At 34.0% G+C, this 20780-nt stretch overlaps 1 protein-coding gene across 1 annotated transcript in view; it reads left to right on the plus strand.

Annotated features, from left to right (window-relative positions):
• NRK (Nik related kinase) overlaps positions 1-18890 on the plus strand; it is a 166076-nt gene extending 147186 nt beyond the window's left edge. The window contains exons 24-28 of the mRNA XM_019661488.1: positions 5280-5380; positions 7418-7567; positions 10571-10706; positions 14585-14724; positions 15674-18890. Of these exons, the coding sequence (XP_019517033.1) occupies positions 5280-5380; positions 7418-7567; positions 10571-10706; positions 14585-14724; positions 15674-15769 (623 nt within the window). The 3' untranslated portion in view covers positions 15770-18890. The remainder of the gene's footprint in view (positions 1-5279; positions 5381-7417; positions 7568-10570; positions 10707-14584; positions 14725-15673) is intronic.
• Positions 18891-20780: the final 1890 nt, after the last annotated feature.

Raw genomic sequence — 20780 nt, forward strand, 5'->3', positions numbered from 1 at the left:
TCTTCTTTCTCAGGGTCCACAGTAACCACTGATCTACTTTCTTTTGCTATATATTTGTCTCTTCTGGACAATTAATTTAAATGGAATTTTACACTATGTGGTCTCTTGTGACAGGCTTCTGTCACTTAAAGTAATATTTTCAAGGTTCATCCATTCTGTAGCCTGTGCAACATGTATCAGTATGTCCTTTTTATTGACTAGTATTGCACCTTATAGATATATCACCTTCCATTTATCCATTTTTTAATGTATCTGTTATTTATACTTTTACACTCATTCCACTTATTGGCTGTTAGGAATAACAATGGTGTGAACATTTTTGTATATGTCTTTGTACATGAGAATGAGTTTTCTTTTTCTTGGATAGTACTTTCAGACAGTTTTTCAAAGTGGCTGCACCATTTTACATTGCCATAAGTATGAAGGCTCCATTTTCTTCTCATCCTTGTTAACACTTGCAGTTGTCTGTCTTTTTATTCTAGCATTCAAGTGGATGTAATTTTGCATCTCATTGTTTTAATTTGAATTTCTCTGATGAATAATGTGGTTGAACACCTTTGTCAGTGTTTACTGGCCATTGGTATATCTTCCTTGGGTTGTTTGTCTTCCTGTTGTTGAATTGTAAGCAATCTTTTTATATTCTGTATACTAGACCCTAACAGTAAGTGATTTGCAAAGATTTTCTTCCATTCCACAGGTTGCCTTTTCACTTTTTTGATAGTGTCCTTTCATGCACAAAAGTTGCAATTTTGATGATCTAGTTTATCTACATTTTTTTCTTTTTCAAACAAAATTAATTAAATTGATTGGGATGACACTGCTTAATAAAATTATATGTTTCAAGTGTACAATTCAATAATACATCATTTATATTTTTATTATATATATTCATTATATATATCACATTGTGTGTTCACCACCCAGAGTCAGTCCTCCTGCCATCACCATATATTTGGCCCCCTATACTCTCTCCTACCTTCCCCCTCCCCCTTAGCTTCTGGTAACCATTAAACTGTAGTCTTTGTCTATGAGATTTTGCTTATTTGTTTATCTTGTTCCTTTGTTGCTGTCCATTTTATATCCCACATATGAGTGAAATCATATGATTCTCGACTTTTTCTGCCTGACTTATTTTGCTTAGTATAATAATCTCAAGATCCATTCATCTTGTCACAAATGGCAGTATTTCATCTTTTCTTATGGCTGAGTAATACTCCATTGTATATATGAACCACAGATTCTGTATCCAATCATCTATCAAAGGACACTTTGGTTGTTCCCCTTTCTTGGCCACCATGAATAATGCTACAATGAACATATTGGTACATATATCTTTATGGATAAATGTTTTCAGATTTTTTGTGTAGATACCCAAAAGAGGGATTGCTGGATCATACCGTAACTCTATTCTTAAATTTTTGAGGAACTTCCATAGTGGTTGTACCAACTTACATCCCCACCAGCAGTGTATGAGGGTTTCTTTTTCTCCACAACCTCTCCAACACTTGTCATTAATTGTCTTGTTGATACTAGCCATTCTAAAAGGCATGAGGTGGTGGTAGCTCATTGTGGTTTTGATTTGCATTTCCCTAATAGCTAGTGATGTTGAGCATCTTTTCATATATTTGTTGGCCATTTGTATGTCTTTTTGGGAGAACTGCCTGTTCAGGTCCTCTGCCCATTATTTAACTGGATTGTTTGGGGGTTTTTTTGTTGTTGAGTTGTATGAGTTCTTTATATGTTTGGGGTATTAGCCCTTATCAGAGGCATCGTTTGCAAATATCTTCTCCCATTCAGCTGGTTACCTCTTTGTTTTGTTGATGGTTTCTTTTGCTTTGCAGAAGCTTATTAGTTTGATACAGCCCTTTCCTTTATTTTTGTTTTTACTTCGCTTGCCTTTGAAGTCAAATTCATAAAGTCCTCTCTAAGACCAAGGTCCATACGTTTAGTATCTATCTTTCTGTGTATGTAATTTATGGTTTCAGGTCTTATATTTAGGTCTGTGATCATGTTTTTGCTCTGCTTCTTTAAAATATGCCATTGAGATTTTTCTGAGGATTGCATTAAATCTGTATATTGCTTTGTATAATATTGCCTTTTTTAAAATTAAAGATTATTGGAGTGACAATTGTTAGTAAAGTTACATAAGTTTCAGATGTACAATTCTGTAATACATCATCTATAACATTGCCATTTTTAACTATGTTGATTCTTCCAATCCATGAACACAGAATATCTTTCCACTACTTTGTGTCTTCTTCAATTTCTTTTAATAATGTCTTGTATTTTTCAGTATATAGGTCCTTCATATCCTTCATTAAGTTTATTCCTTAAGTATTTTATTTTATTGCAATTGCAATTGTAGGAGGAATGGGCTTTTTTCATTTCTTTTTCTGAAATTTCATTGTTAGTGTATAGGAACACAGTGTATTTTTATACATTGATTTTGTACCCTGCAACTTTACTGTATTTGTTTATTGTTTTTAGTTTTTTGGTGGAGTCTTTAGGCTTTTCGGTATAAAGAATCATGTTGCCTGCAAAAAGTGATAATTTGACTTCTTCATTCCCAATGGGATGCATTTCATTTATTTTTCTTGCCTGATTGCTGTGGCTAGAACTTCCAACAGCATGTTGAATAATAGTGATGACATGGGGAATCTCTGTCTTATCCCTGTTCTTAGAGGAAAAGCTTTTAGTTTTTCATCATTAAGTGTAATATTAGCTGAGGATTTGTTGTTTATGGTTTATTATGTTGAGGTACTTTCCATTTATACTCATTTTATTAATGGTTTTAATTATGAATGGATGCTGTATTTTGTGAAATGCTTTTACTGCATCTATTGATATGATTTTTATCCTTTATTTTGTTTATGTAATGTATGACATTGATCAATTTCCACATGTTAAGCTATTTTTGTACCCTTGGAAGGAACTCAAATTTATCACCATGTACAATCTTATTAATGTATTGTTGTATTTGATTTGCTAGTATTTTGTTTAGGGTTGTTATATCTGTTTAAATCAGAGATATTGGTCTGTAGTTTTCTTTTTTTGTGTGTTATCCTTACCAAGTTTTGGTATCAGGGTAGTGTTGGCCTCATAAAATAAGTTAGGAAGTATTGCCTCTTCTTCAATTTTTTGGAAAAGTTTGAAAAAAGGTAGCAAGAGACAAAGATGGATATTTCATAATGTTAAAGGGGACAATACATAGGAGACATAATACTTATCAAGATATATGCTTCCAGTCAGGGAGCATCAAAATATATAAAGCAACTACTAACAAAAGAAAGGGTGAAACTGACAAATCACAACTATATTAGAGTACCTAAATATACATTGAAAGCTGTGGATATAGATAATCCAAACAGAAAATCATTAAGGAGATATCAGCATTAAATGATACATTAAACAAAATGAACAAAATTGACATTTACAGGGTCTTTCATCCAAGAACACCAGATTATACATTCTTCTCTAGTGCACAGGGAACATTCTCTAGAATACAAGATATGTTAGGATACAAAATTAGCCTCAACAAATTTAATAAGATTGGAATCCTAACAAGAATATTCTCCAACCACAGTGCTTTGAAAATGAAAATCATCCACAAAAAGAAAGTGGGAAAAATCACAATTATGTGGAGATTAAAGAACATGCTACTAAAGAACAACTTGATCAAAGAAGAAATAAAGACAGATCAAAAGATACATAGAAACAAATGAAAATAAAAATACAACATATCAAAACTTTTGGGATGCTGCAGAAGTGATCATAAGAGGGAAATTTATATTGTTACAGGCCTATCTCAAGAAACAAGAAAAATCCCTAATAAACAACTTAGCATTACATCTTAAAGAACTAGAAAAAGTAGAACAAATGAAGGACAAAGTCAGCAGAAGGAATAAAACAATAAAAATTAGAGCAGAATTAAATGAAATAGAGAGCTAAAATGGAGTAGAAAAATTAATGCAACAAAAAGCTGGTTCTTTGAAAAGATTAATAAAATTGATGACCCCCCTGGCTAGACTCACAAAAGAGAAAAGACAGAAACAAAATCAGACTTGAAAGGAGAAGTTACAACAGATACCACAGAAATATAGAGGGTCAATCAAGAATACTATGAAAGACTATATGACACCAAATTCAGTAACCTAGAAGAAATGGATAAGTTTTTAGGAATATATAACCTTCCTAGACTGAATCACTAAGAACTGGAAAATCGAAATAGATTAATTAACAGCAAGGAAATTGAAACAATCATCATATGTAGATGATATATTACAGAATTGTACACTTGTAACTTTACTAACCATTGTCACCCCAATAAACTTTAATTAAAAAAAATCCTACCCCAAAGCAAAAGTCCAGGACCAGATGGCTTCAAGCATTCAAAGGTGATTTAATACTTTTTTTTCCTTTTGTTGCATATGCCTTTGGTGTCAAATATAAGAATCCTTTGCCATGAAGATTTATTCCTATATTTACTTTTAAGAATTTTATAATTTTAGCTCTTATATTTAGGCTTTTCATTTTGTCTTGATTTTTATGTATGGTATAAGATAAGGGGTCCAACTTTACTCTTTTGTATGTGGATATTCAGTTGTCCCAGTACCATTTGTTGAAGGGACATTTTTCTCTATTGAATGATCTTGATATTACTGACCATAGACACATGGGTTTATTTATAAATTCCCAACTACTCCATTGATCTATATGCCTATCCTTATGCCAGTACTACGCTGTTTTGATTAGTGTAGCTTGCAGTAAGTTTTGAAATTGGGAAGTGTGAATCTTCCAGCTTTGTTTTTGTTTTTCAAGATTGTTGTGGCTATGTGGGGCCTCTTACAGTTCCATGTGAATTGTATTTAGAATCAGCATTTGCATTTCTGCATTAAAGATCATTGGAATTTTAAAAGAGATGGCACTGAATCTGTAGATCACTTTGGGTAGTATTGCCCTCTTAACAATGCTAAGTCTACTCATCCATGAACAAAAAAAGTCTTTACATTTAAGTCTTCTTTAATTTCTTTGAGCAATGGTCTATAGTTTGCAGTGTACAATTTAAAGTGCTTTTGAAGGCTAATGCTTATATTCCATTAAACTATATAATAATTTTGTTGCTGTGGGGGGCCATCAAGTTGTAAACAAATAACTTCTCTAAAAATATATGATCTGTGCTCTAACACTGTAGTTATTAGATTTTCAATGACAAATATAAATACTTGTGTGTTCTTGTTAACTCTGTGGCATTGTTACTTCTTTGTATTTTATCACTGTAGTCCAGCATGAAGAAACAACATACATTGCAATTGCTTTGAAATCATCGATTCACCTATATGCATGGGCACCAAAGTCCTTTGATGAAAGTACTGCTATTAAAGTGAGTGGTCTCCTTTTCCTTTTGATAATATGTTTTTTATTTTGAGAAATTGAACAGAAAAATATTTTGCTGTATAGTAGCAGAAAGATATACCATTCTTCTACAATTAATGTAATTTGAATATACCATGTCAATAATTATCAGTTAACCCTTTTTTAGACAAGTTACAGGCTTCACAGCAAGGGAGAGTGTGAGGGAAATCCCTGACCCCTTCCCTTAGAGGAACCCCCCACCAGCTCCTCACTCCCAATTCCTGTAGTCGACATGAAGGCCTTCTCTTCTAGAGCCCCAACACAGGCTTTGGGTGCCACCCCAATGACTTGAAGTTGAGAAAGTCCTCGTTCAGTCTTAGTGGGGGGGTGGAGAGCAGAGGGAAGGGAAGGCAAGGTGTGGCAATGGTAGAGGTGGGAACCCAAAGGTAGAGAAATGAAGGAAGAGAAAGCCTTGAATTACCAGGGCTACAATAGATGGGGGTGGGGCGGAAAAGGTGGTTGTATCTTCCTTCCAAGCTGGAACTCTAAACACATTTTTCTCTAGAACTATTGCAAGGAATGGTGGTTAGGCTTATTTGGATTACCAGTACTATTTCCACCTTTATTATGGTTTAACTGAACTTCTATGGATCAGCCTGTTAAGGTAACAATTTAGTGTCCTAAACAGTTAAGTTCTTGATGTTTTTTTTTTAAATCACATCTCATAAACTGGGGACTCTTTCTATCTGTATTATCATTTTATAATGCTCCAGAATTCCACATAAATAAGATTATTGTATTCTTATTCATAGTAATGAGGACCAATTAACGAACTGGTAACATTATATAGAGTCTTAATCTGGGATGTGCATAAGAATCATCTGGAGCATTTGTTTAAAAGTTGAAATCTCAGACCCAACCCCAAGCCAAATTAACACATCTGGAGTGTGGCCTGGGAATCTATACATTTAGCAAGTGTTCCAGGTGATTTTGCACTAGTTGGTCCATGGACACGTTTTTACAAAGTGCTGATAAGGGCACATCATGATAGACATCAGCAAGGTATTCATGAAATTTTTTTGTATCTTAGGTCAGGATCTGTTCATATAGTATATATTGTATGCCAAAACATAATATGCATACAATAAAGTTGAGCTAATTTTTGTGGCTACCCCTCAATATCTATTTGCACAATAAATATGTCATTTTATAAATAGCATAGACTACCATACAGATATTTTGGGCCTTCCCTGACACAAATCACATCTCCGATCTGATCTCCCTAAATTGGGCCTTGGGTCAGCTGTCAGTATTTGGATATGGGTTTGTTCTTGGGTGTCTGCTGATTGGTCAGAGCTGCCTGGTATGGAGCTGGAAAGCAAAGAAGATCAGTACCAACACTCTTGTCTAGCCTGATACACAGTTCCTCGTCCAAGTCCTCACTCCAGTTCTTGAATCCCACCTCATGGCTACAGTATGGTGAATCCTGTGATGCCCAGTCCTCTACTGTGACCTGAACTTGGCAGTGAATCCTGTTTGGCTTTTTCTTTCCTTGGACTAGGAACCATAGGAGCCTAACGTACATCCAGTCTGTGGTAGGTTAACATGTCTGGCCTTTTTTCATTCCCCACCAAGTATGTATTGATCAATCAGCAGACTCTGAAGGAGACTACATGTCCTATGAAGCCTATATACGAATACTGGCAAAAATACAGGCAGCTGATCCAGCGAACCGTTTTAAGAGACCAGATGAGCTCCTTCATTTGCTGAAGCTCAAGGCAAGGAATTTAAAGACAGCAAACAGGGTGCAGGGCCGCCCATGGCTCTCAGGATTATTAGAGATGTGGGCTTTGAAGGGAAACTCAATATTGAGAACCTGAATATAAGTATATTCTTATTGTAGTACCAGACCTAATAATAGTTGTAATATATAAGCCTGTAAATACATGATGTAATTTTAAAAAATCATCTGGGTTTTATAAACCTGTTAAACAAAAGGGCAGGGGAAGTTTTGCCTTAGAGTGTCATTTTTGGCCTTTGGCCATATTTGGTTTTATATCTACAGGTATTTCCAACACTTGGTCATAAGCCAGTGACAGTTGACCTGGCTATTGGTTCTGAAAAAAGACTAAAGATTTTCTTCAGCTCAGCAGATGGATATCACATCATTGATGCAGAATCTGAGGTTATGTCTGATGTGACCCTGCCAAATAACGTAAGATCCCTGGAAATTATTGTTTGCCACAATTTGAGTTTTCCACAACTGTCAAAACTCTTATTAAAGATTTAAAAATATGATTATCAATATCTATCCTAGAACTGAGACCTAAAAGGTAAGTCTGGAGTACCAGAAAGTAGTAATGAATAAACAAAAATCACTGATGGTTTCTTAGTCCAAACAGCTTGAGCTTCTTCTACAGATAAATAGTGTTTGTCTGGCACATTGCTTTTTGTTTGTTTTTAAATGAATAGAGTTTACACTTAACAATGTGGACTTCCGTTAATAAATCAAAAGATCTGACAACACCAGGCACATATTACCATGTAGCCATTATCAATTGGAACTGATTTGTGCCTGCCTCCTTTTAGATGGAATATATGCTATACATCCTCTATCCATTCACCTTTATGTGTTTACAATAACTTCCACTAATAGGCATATGAGTTTGCATTCATTGCTTTAATCCTTCTGCACCCCATAATTCATTAACAGATTCTTTAAAAATACAACACCAGTATTGCAGCATTATTATGTGTATCTCCCTTCTTTATCCATATTATAGTACTTGAACTATGATATATAGAAAATGATCATAAAGTGTTCTCTTATAATATCAACTACACTTAGAATTTCTGATCAAGGGGTTCAACATTATAAAGCTAACGCACCTCAACTCTTAAATAATTATAAATAATGAAAACATGACACATCTAAGAAATGGATATTTGTAAAAATACTATATGCACCATTTATATAAAGAGCTCAAACATAATGTAATACCTGTCCCACATACACCATACAAAATATAATTCTGCTGTGTCTCAAATTTGTTGGTGGCAGTAATGTTTGTCCTATTGAAAATTATATTTAAAAGGAAGGGCTGAACCAACAAATCTGCTTTACCCTTTCTTAATTCCTCAGTTTGTCAATAACTAAAATTTTAGCCGTTTAACATTATACAAAAGTCCAAGAGAAAACTTTTTGTACTTTTAAATCACTAATGTGATATTTTGCATAAGTTTGAGGATTATCTCATACATCTATGACAAATTACAAAGAGCCATTGTCAGATCATTAGTGGAGACATTAAAAAAAGTTTTGGGGGAGGCCAGTTAGTTCAGTTCATTCGAGCACAGTGCTCATACACCAAGATTGCCAGTTTGATTCCCACATGGGCCACTGAGATGCGCCCTCCACAACTAGACTGAAACAATTACTTGACTTGGAGCAGATGGGTCCTGGAAAAACACACTGTTCCCTAATAAAAAAAATTTTAATCTTTAAAAATAGTTTGTTCATATTAACAATATAATTAACTGATCACTCAGTTGTCTCCTATGATTATGTAGAAATCACCCTGTTCGTAATGTATAAAATACTTAAGCAAGCCAAGCCAAAGGCACTTAGAAATCAGTTTAAGTTAATTTTAATGTAAATATTATAGTACTCTTCAGTTGGAGTGTCTCATAGCTCCCTGCATCTTATTTTTTAATGTTGTGTGAGATTTATTTTGAAGCTAGTGCAGTATTGAACATTGCAGTGCTGATCCAAGTTTACAATTATTTCAAAAGTAGTTCAAAAAGATTAAACCCTGTGCTCCACTTGACTACTAAGCAAGGAGAATTATTTTCTTTTGAAGCAATCAGGTAATTATTGTGAAAGCAAGGAAAGAAGGTGAGTTTTTTTCTTTTTAAATTGTCTGACCTAATTTGGATACCTTCAGTATATTCAAAAATTGTATTTTTAGCTAAACACCCTAGTGTCTTGACCCATTAAAGAGATAAAGGAAGAGTGTCTTCTGAAACAACATGTACTAAAAATAATACTTTTTCAAGAGTGCTAGATTACAAAAGCTGTAATGCTACAAAGAAGCCATGTGTGTTAAAGAATATCTGGTTACTTCAGGAACCATCTGAGAAGCAAGACAATTACCTCTCAGGCTGCCTGAATTTACAGAAGTCCAGCTTTATTCTAAACAGATTTTTTTTTGAGATAACCTTCTTTCTTGCAATTTCTTTTTCTCTCTTCCTTCATATCTTTTTCTGATTCCGTTGCTCATGCGAGTGACCAGGGAACGTATAAAAATTGCTTTTCGCCTTTGGATCCCCATTTTAGTTTTAAGGATTGTCGTTGCTGAGACATGGCCTCAAGCACTTAGCCTGAGTACTCTGGGTTTGGCAAGTATAGTTTCTGACCTTTTTCTTCTGTAACTTGCTAATGAGGAGAAATGATAAAGGAATATAATTGTCCATTTCTCAAGGAAATACTATTAACATGACGATTACTGTAGTTTAAGCAAATGTTGTCCTGTTGTTTTATGCATCATGAAATTTAGAAATTCTTAGATATTTCTTAGTATTTATTATTATGTTACCTAATATGTCTCCAAATTTGTATATTGAAGGTATTTTAAGGCTACATAAATTGGATAAGAAAGCCTACATTTTTTTGTGAATGGAGGATAACATATTTCAACCAGTAAAGAATATTATAAAGCTGCCCCTTGTCAAAGTGTCAAGCTCAAGCTTTTTAAGTTAATTTTATTTCTGATTTAAATGAATTGGCAGATAACCTGTGATTGTGAATTTTTTTACTTGATTCACATATTCATTACTAAAATATTCAAAAATGTCCTAAAATCCAACTCTGAAACAAGTAATGTTTTTTCTATCATTATACGTAATACTTTGTGAAATTTCAATGAATTTCTCTGTGTTGGAAATATATCTCTGCATATTCAAGCAAAGATTTCTCCTAAATATAAAGAAGAATATTAAACAGTGATGACTTTATGACATAAGGAAAGCTCTTTTTAAGGGTTCGATAGCATGCTGTTTAATATTGAGATAGAAGTTTCTCTTCCTCCCTGTACTTTGAACCCCTTTTTGGTCTTTATGGCTCAACCAATCTCATTCAATGAAACTAGTAGTGATAAAATTTTGGACATATAAATCCTTATGAAACATAATTCTAGCCCTGGAAATCATTATACCACAGAATATCATCATTTTACCTGATTCCTTGGGAATTGGCATGATGCTTACCTTCAATGCTGAAGACCTTTCGATGGAAGCAAATGAACAACTCTTCAAGAAGATCCTTGAAGTGTGGAAAGACATACCATCTTCAGTAGGTATGTATAATTTATTTTTCCTCTTTCAGATGATCCCATAGAAGCTTCTGTTTCCTGAAGTATTACGTTTTCTGTAGACATATGGTTAATTTGGGATACTGCATACTTGCTCCCTTAGTAAGGCAATGTGTGTGTTTGTCATAGGCTTAACAAATACACAGGCTACCACAAAGAGACTGATTTTGGCTGTCTTAGTTGTTTATTTGCAATAATCATATAATTAAAATAGGAAGGAATTCCTTTCCACAATAATGTATAATTTTATTTTAATTCCCTTTGCTTGCAGATATTGAAAATACTTCATTACATCACATTGATTTTGGGGTTTACCTTTTTCTTAGGAGACTGACAAATAGTCATAAAAGCAGAGCAAAATGGTTCTATTTCATACAGTCAATACATTTCTGTTTAGTGAGTAAAATTCTTATGAAGAATTAAATACAAACTGAATATATGACATATTGTTTGTCACTAAGATTTCATCATCCTTCATTTACAAAAGAGATAAATATGACTGATCAGAATGCCTATCAGGCAGCACCCAGATGGCAACATGAAGAAAACTGCCTTTTCATCTTCATCAAGCCAGGATATTTTGTCTTCCTGACCAATGCAGAATTGCAGATCTGGGAAATCTGAATAACTTAAGATTCTTGTATATGTCCCTGAGCCATGGTGACTACAGAAGTGATTCTAGATAGGGAACCGAATGCATATGAACAGTAAAAATATTAGAGTAGACTAGTTTGATGGAGGATAAATGTTCCTGGAAGAAGGAAGAGTGCAATGAAGCAAGTAAAGAATAAAGAGGAGGGAGGGAGGGAGGGAGAGAGGGAGGGAGGGAGAGAGAGAGAGAGAGAGAGAGAGAGAGAGAGAGAGAGAGAGAGAGAGAGATTGTCAGTAGAGAAGCCAGAAGATTCTGAAATCTCTATTAAATGGCTAAATATGATCCTCATGTGTCTATAAGGCCAGTTTGAATGAACTGCTTTTTAATGGACACTGTTTTCACTATGGGATGATGGCATTTTGCACTGCATCTGCAGAATCATTTATTTTTGCATACATATAGTTAAGGATTGTCCAGAAAGCATCCAATTTCTTCAAACATGTAAGAACTCACAGAGGGTTTAAAACCATTTTAAGTGACAGAACGTAAATGCTTACTGTATAATTAACAGATCTGAGGCAAAAACAACCAAAAAACAAAACTCCTGAAAATAGTGAATCCTGATCTAACCATTAAATTAGTACTCTTGTGATCAATGTGTTAATCAGAAATTGGAATAGGAAAATTCAGTTCAAATGAGAAACTGAACAAACCTTTATATGTATGCTACTAGACAGTCATCTGGTACAGCTCTTGTCCTTAAGACAATTTTGGACCTAAAACAAAACACTATTTTAAGTTGCTACAATTTGAAAGCCATCTCTTTACGTGTAAAATAAATGATAACATTATAAAAATATGATATTTTGATTTGTGTATTTAAGGCTATGTTGCAAGTATACTAAAAACTGTGATATAACACTGATATTAAGGAAATCAATTACTTTTTCTATCTAAAAACAACTGCTTTGTTAGTTAAAACTAACCAAGATCCAGATTTCCCCAATCTGAAATTTACATTTCCTTAGGTTATATTAAATGTTTTCAAGAAAAAGATCATTGCTCCGGATGTTCAAAAATATATATACAGGCTTAACAATCACAGCAAATAACACTAAGCATTCCCACTCCAAATCATTGGATTCCATCTCATAAGCAAGCTAGTTCATTAGCTAGGTTAAGTGGCAGATTGGTATGTTTCAGAATTAAGGTGGAAATTTTATAATGCCATATGAACTGAGTTCTTGGATTCAGCAAGTAACCTGGGTATTAAGTTTAGAAAATTTTACTCTGTGTGGTTGTTGACAAAAATTCCATATTTTTTTTTAGCTGAGCCATCCTGCCACCTGTTGGCAGCTCAGCGGCTGCTCAGCTCGGGCAGGGACTTGAACCACTGTTGCTCAGAGCTCAAACTCTTGAGCGAGCTCTTAACCAACTGAGCCACACAGCCGGCAAAAATTCCATATTTTTAAAGATTATTTTATTGGGGAATTAGGGAAGGAGAACAGTGTTGGGGAATTGGGGAAGCAGAACAGCCAAGTTGTTGTCCTTCAGTCTTAGTTGTGGAGGACACGGCTAGCTCAGTTCCAAGTCCAGTCTCCATCTGGCCGCCTGTCAGCAGCTCGCAGCCACTCAAGTCAAGGTGACGTGTTCAGTCTTAGTTGCAGGTGGGCATAGCCCACCATCACATGTGAGAGTTAAACCAGCAACCTTGTTGTTAGGAACATGTGCTCTCACCAGCTGAGCCATCCTGCCACCTGTTGGCAGCTCAGCAGCAGCCCAGCTGGGGCGCAGTTCACTGGCCCCTATGGGAATTGAACTGGTGACCCTGTTGCTCAGAGCTTGCACTCTAACCAACTGAGCCACTCGGCCGGCACCAGAAATTCCATTTTAATGACATATTCACATAGGTGAAAAAATTCAAATCTGGATAGACTAAATCTATTACTCATTCCCATCGCTCAGGCTATGGATTCCATTTATTTCCCTTATATCTGGAGTGATTTTAACTCTAGTCTGAAATTGGACTTATAAAGTCTCCTTCCACTGTCTGAATAAAATGATTATAATTTAATTACAATTTTATGTCAATTTAATACAGTAAAATATTTTGAATTGTAATGTGAAAGGAAGCAAGAAATAAATGTTTCACAAGTTTTAGTTGAGGGATTAAAAATGGCTCACACTGCTTATGAAAATTCACTTTTATAAAAGTTTAATAGTTTTTTCATGAGTTATTTTATGCATATGTAATGTACACATATATATGCCAGGTAGATTTTGGTTTAAACAAAGGTACCCTAGAACCTTTGAGAAAGATGAGGAAATTTAAAAAATTATATTGTAATGATATCAATGCAGTTTATTGCCTTTATAATAGAAGAAAAGGGAAAGTCTAATGAATTGAGCTCTGATTTTAGTTATGTTAACATGGGAATGAAGGTGCCTTGTTGTAGTGTTTTCTAGAATATTTTAACTTGACTCAAAATCTCAATATTATTTTAAGTACAAGATTGTATTTACTTATGGAAATTTGCTTCCCCATAAGGTACATAAAGAATATCAACGTGAAAGTTAAACATTTAACAATAATACTATTCCCTGTGTCAAAAATACCTTGTGGCACTAGCTGACTATATGGCTATTTACATGATTAGGTTTACTGATTTAAAGCAATTGTCATAATCTTTATTGTCACCTAGTAATATAAACCAGGGTACAAAAGTTGAAAATTTTTAAAAATTCCTGAGCAAGAGAGAGCATTAACAGTTACAAATTACCTTTATTTCTGTTTATAACATAGTAATTCATTGACTTGCGTTAGAGTTGCTAAAATCATTATTTGAGCAAGTTGTTTTATAACAGTTTTAATTTTGAAAGTTGGTCAAGTTTCCATGTATGTTACTTGAGCACAATTACAAACCATTATGGAATGCTATACCTCAACTAGACTGTAAAATAAACAATAGCTGTGGGTAGATTTCACTTTCTACAAACAGAGTAGAATTAACCCTTGGTTTTGTCTGTGGTATTGGAGAATATGAATGCAAAAACTAATTGAGATCTAGTTATTCAGTATTGGTCACAATCATGACAATAGCTGGTTTTAAAAGCACTGGTTGGCAGTATAATGGCTAAATGACTGACTATAGAAGGAGGGAAAAAAGTGTAATAATCAGCCTCTTAATAATTGAATGTTGACTGTCATTATAATTTTTTGTCGCTATTAGAAAGACTTTGTGTTTTCCTGATTTTAAATTTTTTATTGAAGCTTATGAGTGTACACAGCGAACCACAGGATGGGGGCAAAAGGCAATTGAAGTCCGCTCTTTGCAATCAAGGCTTTTGGAAAGTGAACTGAAGCGCAGGTCAATTAAGAAGCTGAGATTTCTGTGTACCCGAGGTGACAAGGTATAGTTTTACGTCCTCCAGTTAGAGAAAAAAATAAAGCGAGCAATGAAAATTAAGGAAATTTACATACTTTTCCTTCTGACCACAAATATATTTATGCTATGTTTCCCAAATTGGCATACTATTGATAAAAACAATTTTGCGTTTGGCAGTAGAAACATTGACTTGGCAAATGATGAAATTTAATTTCAAAAGAAAACAAAACAGTTTTCAAAAAAAATAAAACTACTGATTATGTCCTAAGCAAAATTCAGCCATTATTTTTTTTTGGTGCAAAATCCATTATCGTCTACGTTCATATTAATACATTTTGAAATAGAATGATTAAGTAAATCTGCCTTTTATAGTTTTTAATGTAATCCAGTAACACAAGAAGGAAAAGTATTTATGTTTGCTGAACACCTAATTATGTGTTAGAATTTGTGCTAACCTAAGTTTGTGCTGTACACCTAAAACAAATATTGAATGTCAACTGTAACTGAAAATTTTTTAAAAGGGGGAAAAGATGAAAGAGAATAAGAGATTCAAATTTCTACTTATAAAATAAATAAGTCATGGGGATGTAATGTACAGAATATGGAATATAGTCAATAATATTGTAATAATGTTGTACGGTGTCAGAGTGTTACTAGACTTCTCATAGTGATCATTTCTTTAAGTATATAAATGTTGTACACCTGAATGTGTACACCTAAAATTAATATAATATAGTATGTTAGTTATATTTTAATAAAATTAAAATCAATAAATGTTGTAATATATAATTTAGACTACATACTATTTTAAATTCTTATTCTTTAATTTGAGGAAGTCCTGTTCTGAAAAACAGTATGGTTTCATATATTAATTTGTTGATGCAGATAAATTGAAATTATAGTTGTATCAATTAAATATCAGGTTACAATATACTAAACATTTACTGATGGCATGTCTTTCTTTCTTTTTAAAGCTGTTTTTTACCTCTACCCTGCGCAATCGACACAGCCGGGTTTACTTTATGACCCTTGGAAAACTTGAAGAGCTCCAAAGCAATTATGGTGTTTAAAAGGTTCCAATGATTTATTACAACAATTACAAACATCATAAATAAGCAATTTGCATCTTAAATTTTCTGAGATTAAATGAGCATTCAGTTTTATTATTAAGGAAAAGTTAAATCAGATGCTTTACTTTAAATGTAGTACAGAATAGTTTTAATGAGAAATGCAGCTTTATATATAAAATTAACTATAGCAAGCTCTATGTACTCCAATGGTGTACAATGTCTTTTGCACAAACTTTGTAACTTTTGTTACTGTGAATTCAAACGTTATTCTTTGGACAGTTTGGACAGTATCTATATTCACATTTTATAACATGGAGTAAAGAAACCTGTAATGAGTTAGATTTCAAGGAGTTTTCAAAAGAATTGGCACTGAATGAGGTTTTTCAGAAAAAGTAAAAATAGCAACAAGCCATATATAAATTTGCAAAGTCATATAAAGAATCAAAGGTTATATAATGAGAAGAAAATAATAATGACTATGCTATAAACCAGGCTAACGCTGAACAACCTGCATGCCTGGAGAAAACTACAGTGATAAAGGGGGAAAGGCCTTTAAAGTATTAAAGTATTTTCTCATTGCTCCATGACAGTTAAACCCACAGCTAGAGAGTAGTTGTGTTTTTCTCACCCCATGTTAAGCTAGTTTTCTCCCAATAAAAATAAGGAAGAAAACCTCAGAAGCTATTTTTCCCTTAGAACCCCCATATATGTGCAATAGCTTTTTGAAAACCACCAGATAATAAACTTGCAAGCCTGAATACAGGACTGAACTCCTATACACATGTACTGTAGAATAAGTTTTGATTTTTTTAAATACTTTAAAGTAGGCGTTAACTTCTACCCCCAAGGACAGATTAGCTGATTTCTCAAAATTCTTATTTGTCCAACAGTATGACCATCAGATAGCATTAAATATTTTCCCAATCCCTGATTAAATTATATAAAATTTTCCCTCAAAAAGTAACAGATAACTTTGGTGGCAAAAACATGTTTTTTTTAATGTTTCTATTTCTGTAAGATAGAAAATTAACCTAAAAGTTATAAGTCCACATGTGGGGACTTAATAGTATAGGTAAAAAAAAATGAAAAGATTTTGGAAAAAAAATACAATTTGATCAAATACCTAAGTCCACAAATTTAGAGTAGTAAAGATCATGCTAGTTTATCACCCCTATGTGTTACAGACACCATACTCTCATGTGGTGTTTGGTCACCTATGGTAACTGCTACCTGGTGAAAAGCATAATTTTTCCATATCCATCCTCAGTAGCATGGTTAGTTCTGGGGCAATAGAGGCAACAGGACTACCACAAAGTATACCTCAGTATAATTCCTCTAGTTCTGCTTCTAAAATCTGAAGACAGTGCTAGTGGGATCATAATTTTCAAACTACCTGGTTAACCAAAATACAAAAGCAGCTGACTATGTGTGATTTCATGATAGTACATTATTTTCTTGGCACCTTGGTGCCAGGAATGATGATTTGGATTTTCCTAGCAACTTATAGCAAGAGCTTAGTAGCTCAATAATGAGAATTTAGGAGAACCTGAATCCATGAATTAAAGAAATAAATGTGATTCACATTTCTGTTACTGTGACACAATAATGTGATCCTAAAACTGGCTTATTCTTGAGTGTTTACAACTCGAATGACTTTTTAAATGCAGTAGTTTAAAGAGCAAAAAAACTTTTATGTCAAATTATTTCTTTAGAAGTAGTCTTCGTTATTATAAATTTGTACACCAAAAAGGCCTTGGGGAACTTTGTGCAAGTACCTCATCGCTGAGCAAATGGAGCTTGCTATGTTTGAATTTCAGAAATTTTTCTCATTTAAGTAGCGTGTAGAATCAAGTCTTTTAAGGATTCATTTTTTCTTTATAATATTTACTCAAAGTTAAGATTCAAAAATAAGTTTAATCTTAAAATCGTATTTTTAAGGCAATAAGAGAGTAAACTATTTTAGGAAGTCAACTCCCGTTGTGCTCTGTGGCTGTTATTCTAGTAAATACAGACAACAGTGAGCTACATCTACAGAGATGTCCTAAAGTAAGCTAGAGAAATTGCAAGATGTACAACCGAATTTTAAAGGATAAAGTGTTAATAAAGAAAGGAAGCTGGGCCTATATTAAGAAGAGACATTGAAATGTTGGGTAGCCAAATAGAAAGGACTGAAAATGTTTAAAGTGCTTCATAGGTAATGAATATTTCTTATTTAGATATCAATCCATCTGGGATTTTTATATACTTTGTCAGCTGAAACAAGAAAGTGAAGGGACAATCAAATTTCATAGGGAGCCTTTGAGGTATTGCTTCCCAACATGTATCATCAGTTTGGCTCAAATAAACTCATAAAAATTCAAAAAAAATTCATAGTTAGTGCACAGTAATAGAAGAAAATGTATCTACACCTCACCTTTTTAGCAGCAGCACCTGAAAGCCCTGGCCCATCACAGAAATGTGGTGTGGGGTTCTTGACAAGCTGATTTCCCTAGCCCTCGTTTGAAGCATTAAAGTTCTGGTCGGTTGTGAGTAGAATTGGGATAGAGTACAGTTTTATTTTAGTGTACTTTAGGTTTTTCCACCAAAGTCCTTGTCCAAAGTAAAAGGCGTTATTGGAAATATTTGAAAACTGGAAAGTGATGTGTGAAAAGGAGTGTCAAGAAAAGCTCTGAGTGATTTGGCCTGTTGAAGTAAGGTAAGATGCTCAGAGGAAACAGTAAGATAGGATAATCATTAAAACAGTAAAATAGGCAAAGAAAAAATCACAAATGCGTGCATGCGTGCATACACACACGCTCCACACAAACAGGTAAATTTTAATATTTTCAGTGCTACCAGTTTCCAGATAAATTCATCAGTAAGTATTTCCTGCCAGGACTTATTTAATTAAAACAGTATCCATAAAACTAGGAATAATGCCACATGTATGCAATGGGATCTTTTAGGTATTCTTCAATTCTTTTCGAAAATGTGCCTATTTAATATTTAAATTGATTTGTATTCAATCTGTGTTCTATCTTTAAAAATTATCGAAATCATCTTTGAGACTGCTAATTGTTTCATCAGAAAGTCTGCAATGAACCATTGTTCAACTGCTATAAATAAAATTTTTTAAAAATTATTAAGTGATGTCATTATTTGAAATATACGTGTCTAATGCCTCAGAATTCATACTCATTTGAGGAATATGCATTTCTTTAAAGTATGTAATTATATGCTCATTGGAAGGTGTTAAAGGTTCTACCTGTTGTTCCATTAGGAATTCTGGCCAAGTAAGGATATATTAACCTTGCTAAAATATTCCTGGGTACAGTGGTGGGATTAGAAACATTAATTTTCCTCTAAATGCGTAGGACTTTACACAGATATACAGATTCATATGGTGTGGGTAAAACCCCAGCATGTTTTAATGCTGACTTCCTTCCCATCCCACCCCAGTGTCCTGAATTCCAGTGGAGAAGAAAGAGAAGGGACCTTATCCAAAGGTTAACTTTATCCAAAGAGAAAAGTTAAGATTTATAGTTTCTTAGCATTTAGGAAAGGGTTTAGTGCCGGTTAATGGTGGAAAATGGAAGATGGAGTAATCATGGTAGTTTGTCAGGGAAGCTGAGCCCTTTAACTGGGGCCATAAGAGGAACAGCACTCCTCTCAGCAGGTCACAGAAGCATTAGAGTGAGTCAAGGTCCCATGAATATCTATTGTCTCAGAATATTCTGGAGAGATGTTCATTAAGCTTTCCCATTAGGGCCAACTGGGTGTAGTCCCAATTTGCCAAGTGTGTCCAGGCCTTCAGGAGTTGAGTTACCCAGACAAGCTTGTTCAGGCATTTAGAGACTAAATTCAAATTGCTTCATTGCAATCAAATTGAGTGATTCAGCTTGATTCAAGGCCCACAGACTTAAACGATTTAAGGGACAATTTTATGAGCCAAGGAACAAAAATATCATCCCAGATTGAAATTAAAATGGGCAAGGTAGTGCCCCAAGGCCGAGAGAGGACATTGTCCTAGGGATCATTTACCAAAGATGAGCATGAGGTAGGTGATGACTAAGAGTCGCTATTAAGGGAGCAGAGGGTTTATAGACTCCAATACTGCAAGTCTCTTCACTGAATCTTTTTCCAACACTGTGATTTTCAATATAATAGCACTTTTTTATTTCTAGGGTCTTTAGCCCTTACTTAAGGATACTCAGATTCCCAAAGATAATAAAGCCATTGAGTATGGCTGCTATTTAATTCCAAAAATTGAATGGAGGCAACTAATGAATTAAAGGCCAAAGGTGTTTCAGAAAATATCGTCACATGTCACATATTATGTTGTTCACAACCATGTCAACTAATTCAAAAAGAATAATTCCTGAGAGAATAAAATTGATTCAATATGGATTTACATTTTCAGAAGCTAGTCCACCGCCTACTTTGCAGATGAGTAAGGAATCAGGTGTGGGATTAACTTTCTCTGATAGTTTTGCTACTCCATATGTCAAAGCGCCTCATTTGGTGCTTAACATACAGCAAAGGCTCAATAAAAATGAGTTGAAAGGGAAAAATGGGCCTTTTTTTTACCTTGATTGTCCTTATTGCTATTTTATTTGCAACAGTTTAAAATTCACAAATCCATTAGATTCATTAAAGTACCATCTGTGTTCTGATGACCAAAGGGTAATGACCTATTTTGAGTAATTTCAAATGATTTTACCCTGCAAATCTGAATTGAAACAAAAGATAGTTCAAAATAAAATTAAAAATCGTGCCTTGTTAAGCTTTGTTTACCTTTAAAAGCAACACATAAGGGACCACTAGGCCCCTTTAGTAATTACCCAAGAATCATGAGTGATAACAAAGATGTTTAATAATAAAAAAGCACAAAATAAGCCATTCAACTGGCTGTTCTCTACAAACATTTGAATATAATTCAAATGTTTGAATATGATTTTTTTAAAGATTTTTATTGGGGAATTGGGGGGGATGGGAAGAGTGCTGGGGAATTGGGGGAAGGGGAACAGACAAG

This window comes from Hipposideros armiger, unplaced genomic scaffold, assembly GCF_001890085.2.
Source record: "Hipposideros armiger isolate ML-2016 unplaced genomic scaffold, ASM189008v1 scaffold_350, whole genome shotgun sequence".
Classification (NCBI taxonomy): domain Eukaryota; kingdom Metazoa; phylum Chordata; class Mammalia; order Chiroptera; family Hipposideridae; genus Hipposideros; species Hipposideros armiger.